This window comes from Poecilia formosa, unplaced genomic scaffold (genome assembly GCF_000485575.1).
Source record: "Poecilia formosa unplaced genomic scaffold, Poecilia_formosa-5.1.2 Scaffold9, whole genome shotgun sequence".
Lineage (NCBI taxonomy): Eukaryota > Metazoa > Chordata > Actinopteri > Cyprinodontiformes > Poeciliidae > Poecilia > Poecilia formosa.
The window spans coordinates 5200870-5206869 of record NW_006799948.1 but is presented as its reverse complement, the minus strand read 5'-3'; the positions used below and the strand labels follow the sequence as shown (position 1 = coordinate 5206869).

At 44.3% G+C, this 6000-nt stretch overlaps 1 protein-coding gene across 3 annotated transcripts in view; it reads right to left on the bottom strand.

Annotated features, from left to right (window-relative positions):
* The window catches only part of rassf8b (Ras association domain family member 8b), an 18529-nt gene that overhangs the window by 3169 nt on the left and 9360 nt on the right, over positions 1 to 6000 (bottom strand). For 2 of the 3 annotated variants that reach the window (XM_016664715.1, XM_016664722.1), the window contains exons 2-8: positions 5125 to 5296; positions 3105 to 3455; positions 2840 to 3033; positions 2554 to 2760; positions 1868 to 1942; positions 1485 to 1607; positions 100 to 223 (exon numbers count right to left, since the gene is read on the bottom strand). In XM_016664715.1, the coding sequence (XP_016520201.1) occupies positions 100 to 223; positions 1485 to 1607; positions 1868 to 1942; positions 2554 to 2760; positions 2840 to 3033; positions 3105 to 3455; positions 5125 to 5236 (1186 nt within the window). In that variant the 5' untranslated portion in view covers positions 5237 to 5296. The remainder of the gene's footprint in view (positions 1 to 99; positions 224 to 1484; positions 1608 to 1867; positions 1943 to 2553; positions 2761 to 2839; positions 3034 to 3104; positions 3456 to 5124; positions 5297 to 6000) is intronic. The other variant, XM_007540392.2, reaches the window with a different exon arrangement.

The window sequence follows — 6000 nt, the reverse complement described above, 5'->3', positions numbered from 1 at the left end:
GTGTGTGTGTGTGTGTGTGTGTGTGTGTGTGTGTGTGTGTGTGTGTGTGTGTGTGTGTGTGTGTGTGTGTGTGCTTTCGGTTCTTGGGCTGGCGCTCACCATTGTTGTCTCCTGCGGGTTGAGCGGGCAGCACCGTGACCTTGGTGCCAGTCTGCTGGATGAACTGCTGCAGGTTGACCTGCCGCAGCTCTTTCGTTAGCTGCTCGAGCTCCTGTTCTTTCTCCTGAGACAGAAAACAAAACACCGTGGGAACTAAATAAACCACCGACTTCTCCATTTTTTTCCTTTACGTTCAGACGCCTTGATTTGTTTATTCTTTGTAACATTACTAGGAATGGCAATTTATCATTTGTCTTTTATCGCGATACATTTCTTATCGTGTTAAAATTTTGATTTATTGTGGTCACGATAAACTCCATTATCGTGACGATAACAGAATTAGTGTTGTCACAACATTGTTGTTTAAAGACCCTTAAACTATCTATGTTGTCACATTTGTTATGTCTTCTATTATTGTCCACAGTTTGTATACCAATAGACATCAGTACATTTGAAAATATGACATAATGCAGCTACAGAGTGCGTTTTAGTGCTTTTTTGTGTGATTGTTGTCCTTATGAACTATATTACTATGGCAATATTTGTGCTAGTAGGGTTTTGAATCCTGTGCCATGCGGTTATAAACATTGCAAATAGTTCTTATTGTGACAAGAGTATCGCATTGGAGCTGTGTCAGTCATGAAAACACAAACGGCAAAGTTGATAAGTTCAAAATTCAACTTTTTAACATGAAGACACAGACTATCAAATCTTACTAAGCTCCTGTTGTTCTACAAGAAAATAGGCAAACGGGGCTGGAATGCATCATTTTTCTAACACTTCATGATTTCTCATGTCTATTACATAAAATCCTGCCAGGGTATTTTTAAAATTGCGGTTATAAATTTGACAAGATCTTAGAGGTACACGTTTGAAATCTGCTCAAAATCCCTCCAGCCGTAAACCCAGTTGCGACAGCGGGTTGCCAGAGGGCTAAAGCAACGTCAGGGAAGGGATTGCGTATTTATTACGCCCCTCTCTAATCAGCCAAAGAATGCTGTTAATACCCTCCCTTCCTCTTCTTATTACCTCATACTTCTCACATCACAGCGGACGCAGTCTGTAGAGGAAAATTTCGTTTCGTAAGAGGAGGCACAGAAGCAAAAATCCACCGCACATCCCAGCAAGCATCGCTGCCTGCAAATTTAAGGAGCTCAGGACTTGTACCGGTTCCACCTGTGCACAGATCACTGGCTTTTCTCTGCAGCATTTTAATAAAAAAAAAAAAAAACTTTCACAACCTTTTCCGGAAACTTTTGAACCCATTTGGAGGCAAAATAAATAAATAAATAAATAAAGCCTGGCAGTTCTGAGGCTGGAGTGCCAAACAGAAGAAGAAAAGAAAAAAAAAAAGTCTGATTAAAACTAATAAAATGTGAGCTGACCTGGAGTCTTTTGCCCGACTGGCAAAGCGAGCGCTCCAACGCCTTGCAGCTGCTTTCCAGCCGCGCCGTTTGTTGGCTCTGCACTTCCAGCTCTGCCCTCACTTTCTCCAGCTGGGCCTGCACCTGGAATCAGGAGTTGAAGGAAAACAACTCATCAAAAAGTCTGAAGGGGAAGCGGCTCGAAAGACTGGTAGCTTATTAACGTCTACTGGATAGTTAACAAAACAAAACAAAGGAAGTTGAGATTAATAATATGTCACGACAGCAAAAACTTCTGCTTGGGATGAGCCTCTCATTTGTCAGTTGTTTAGTTTAAAACAGGACATTCCTTTCTCTTTCCAGCTCGGCGTGTGTTTGGAAAAGCAAGATGAGCTGATTTGTACCTCTTCCTCCTTGATCTTCAGGTTGAGCTCAGCCTCCTGCTGCAGTCGCTCCTTCTCCAGGCCCGTCTCCATGCTCTAAACAACGCAGCAAACATCACTGCAAAGCCTTCACGGAAACGGTCATCTATTTCAGTACGGCTCTCTTGCTTTCTAGACGTGTTCCCCCGTGTTCCAACACTATCTAAAATATGTTTTATTGGGATTTTATGTTTCGAACCAGCCCACAGTAGCGAACCATAATTGCAGGGGTGAAACTGCATATACAGTTTTTAACACACACACACACACATATATATATATATTATATATATAATGGTATGCATTTTGCATACCAAAGTAGTATTCAGTTCCAAAAAAACTGCAAAGATGCTGAAACACTGAGTTCCTTTAAATCAAGGACTAATCTGCAAATTGGATTTCTAAAGGCTTTCATTCATCATTTGCTCATTTTTTTATAACACAAATACAAAAGTATGCCACATTTCCAGGATTTCATTCTTTAACAAAAACAAAACAAACAAAAAAAAACATTCATCATTTTTGTTCTACTCCACTACTGTTCTCTACTTTGTGTGAGAACCCGATAGTGCGATGGAGATGTGGAAGTACAGCGCAGGACTCCTGCTGTTCCCAGGTGCAGTTAAAAACTCCAGAATCACGCAGCTCCTCTGCGTCGGAGCGCTCACCTGAATGCGCGCCAAGTACTCGGAAAGCTTGCTTTCGCAGTCGCGCACGCGGCCCCGCAGCTCGACGAGCTGCTGCCGCAGCTGCCGCTCGCTCTCCTGCTCGATGTGGAGCTCGTTTTGCCAGAACTCCTCCTCCTCCGCCTCGGCGTCGTTCCTCCTCACCTGCTGCTCCAGAAGCAGCAGCTCGTCCTCCACGTTTCCCTCCTGCTAAGTGGAAAATAATTGGAATAGTTGAACAATTTTTTTTCTTCTTCTTTTCTTCTCGGCTGGCCGCGGTCGGACTCACGTCGCTGGCCTCCTCCCAGTCTCGCAGCTCGGCCTCGCAGCCCAGCAGACGGCTCTCCAGGGCCTGCAGCTTGCCTCGCTGCAGCTGGACCAGCCGGCTGAGCTCCCTAGCCGGACTCCCAGGTACAGATGCCGTCCCACCGCCTCTGAGTCTGCTCAGGTTCAGGCTGACGCCCCGCTGCTGAGCCTGTTTGGCTGAGAGTATAAACAAAGTTCTAAAATAAAAATCACACACAAAGTTCATACCTGCTGTAAAAAGAAAATACCTTCGGTATCTTTACTTTTCCCAAATATTTCCCGCAGCCCTCTGGCTCCCCCGGTGAAGGTCAGAGACTTGCGCTTGGGTTCCCTACGTTTGAGCGAGCCATCCGTCCCCGCAGGCCGCAGCTTGGCCAGAGGCGGCAAGCTCTGGCGGTAGAGGCCCCGCTCCGGGACCCGAGCCAGCCCTTCGGCGGTGGGCCGCTCGCTGACGGAGGGGCCGGTCCGCTGGAGGATGAGCTGCACGTCGCTGGCATACTGACCCCACTTGTTGAGGGACACCACGGGGTTCTCGTGCGGAGCCAGGTGGCGCTCCGTGTCTCGCCATTTCTCGATCAAAGTGTACCTGCCGGTGCGTCCTGGAGGGAGGAAAGGCGAGTCAGGACATCTGTGCAGTTACTTAGGATGCGCTATAATATTTACAACTGGAAGGATGATTAAGAATCAACAAAAATCATTGAAATTTGTTCCGCCAATAAAAACGCGAACATTATAGTGTGCATCTATCCCCCTCCTCTTTAGCACATTAAAAAGTAAACAACAAATGTTGACTAAAGTGAAATAAAGTAATTCAGTGAAATAAAGTAAGATTACAACAACAATATGAACAAGAAACATATTTAAAAGTGAAATGCAAATACACTCCATAAATGAAACTCAAACTCTGCTTGAAATGCCAAAGAATAAATCTGGGTCTTGAGCAAAGATTTAAAAGTCTCGACAGTCTCAGCGATCTGTTAGGAGTTGACTTGTGCATAATTTAACTTCAGTAAAAATGCATGTGAAGAAACATAATAAGGAACACAGCATGTCAGAGATAAAGATGTGGGAAAGTTTGAAGGAGGAATCATTTTGACAGATTTTGATCTTGAAGAAAAAAAAAGAAAGAAAAGACAAAAAGTTCAGTACATACTGGCTGTAATTCCAGCAAAAGCTGGTTCTGCGTAGTGAGAGTTAAGAAGGCCGGATATAAATAAACACCACGCTTGTACATAAAAGTCCGACACAATTCTGTTCACTGAAGCTCGTGGCTGAAACGTGGAAAAAGGTTTAAGGAGGCTGAACAGTTTTGTGAGGTAGTGCACCTATGAGGCCAGGCCAGAGTTTCGATAATAACCGCTGCTGCGGCGTCATCGAAATCCAAGTAAACTTGGAAAGCCGGGCGTGAAAGTCGAATTTGCACCAAACAAAACTTATTCAATAAATTCTTCCACGGCTCTCCCACGCTCACGCACCACCAGCGCATTCAAAGCGCTCCACCAGCGTGTTGACCGAAAGAGTTTTCACGGTGGGAAAATTTGACTCAACAAGCAGCGATTGTGAGGGGCTGGAGGCTCAATGGTGTTGCAGTTTTCCATCTGTGTGTGTATGTGTGTGTGTGTGTACTCTGCATTCTAGTCTGTACACATGTAGATAAGAGCAGAGCACTGCCTGTTTCACCCTCAACCCCCATCCTGCACAGTAAGGATCCTTGTAAAAAAAAAAAAAAAAAAAAGAAAAAGAGGTGCATTCATCACTGCAGCCATTCACATCAAAGTGGCCTGGCCGCCTGAACAAAAGGCAAAGGGGACACACAAAGGACAGCGAATGCCATACATCTCACTGCTCTGCCACTTTGACAGGCATGTCTGAGCTCTAGTGTGTCTAAAGGGTCGGCGAAAACCAATCTGAAAAAACAAAAAACAAAAAAAAACTGTTCACATATCGTCTGTTAAAGGCAGCATGCTAACTTATTTCACTGCGGCTCCTTGTCAATAAACCCAGGACTGCTGAAGTATGACTCATCTTGTTCTGTAAAGGCTTATTTATGGGGGAAATATTCATGCCCTCCAGTCACCTTTCATCTTTCTGCAATTTATCACCCATAGTCAGTCTGACAGCTTGCCCACCCGATAATAAGCGCACCACAGAATACAATGCAGATTTATCTCACTTAAAACGTAATCTAAATCACACTTCAGTTCCTGTCAAATTGAGAGTGTGCGACACAATGCCTCTTATTTGTTTTGTGCGAAGCGTTGAGCTTACCGATCGCTTGTGCCAAAGCGATGACCACTTCCTGGCAGGTGGTGAACTCTGTGACCCCGCACACGATGCGCTGTACGCCGTCCACCCAGACTTTCAGCTCCATGGCCTTCATCCAGAGGCCCTCATTCCTCCGTTCCACCAGGGGGCGCTCTTAGGGGCTTATTCTTGCACCCTGGAAGCCAGCAAATGAAAACGACACTTAGAGTTATGGCAAATGTGCGTAAAAAAGGAACAAATCAGTCAGTGGGAACAAAGTTCTGAAAGTTGAAATTTGCTTTGTATCATCTTGTTTCTATGATTTATTACAAGTCAGTTTGTAATAGTGTCAAAGTAATACTGCAGAGTGTTCATTGTACCACAAACTGAACTAAATACTCCACATATTTATAAATCCAAGTCACCTATTGATAATTTGTCATGAAAACAAAAAAATAAAACACTTCTGGAACCTAGCTAAAATGCTACATCAACAAGCTATAGTACGATTGCCAATAACAAGTCATTCAGATCCAGACAAGCTAAAGCTGAGCTAACAGTGGATGCAGTTGAGATGCGAAATCAGTCTGCAAATAGTTCTTAATAATCATTAATCCCTGCTTGTGTAACTTACACAAGACTGTGTGTGAGCTGGAGACATTCCCTGTGAGTGATGAAACACTCCAGGAATGTAATGATGCACAACAGCAGCACTATGTCTTTCAGCGTCAGCTCCAATAATGTGCACTGACATTTTTACATTTATATCAAATTAAACCTGCGACCTTCAAGCGCTGCGCTTCGGTACATAGACCTTCCCGATTTTTTTCCCCCCTCCCCCCTCCGCCTCTGGAAAAAGAGGCATAAAGAGACCCTTAAATAAAACCATTCTTTGTCCAA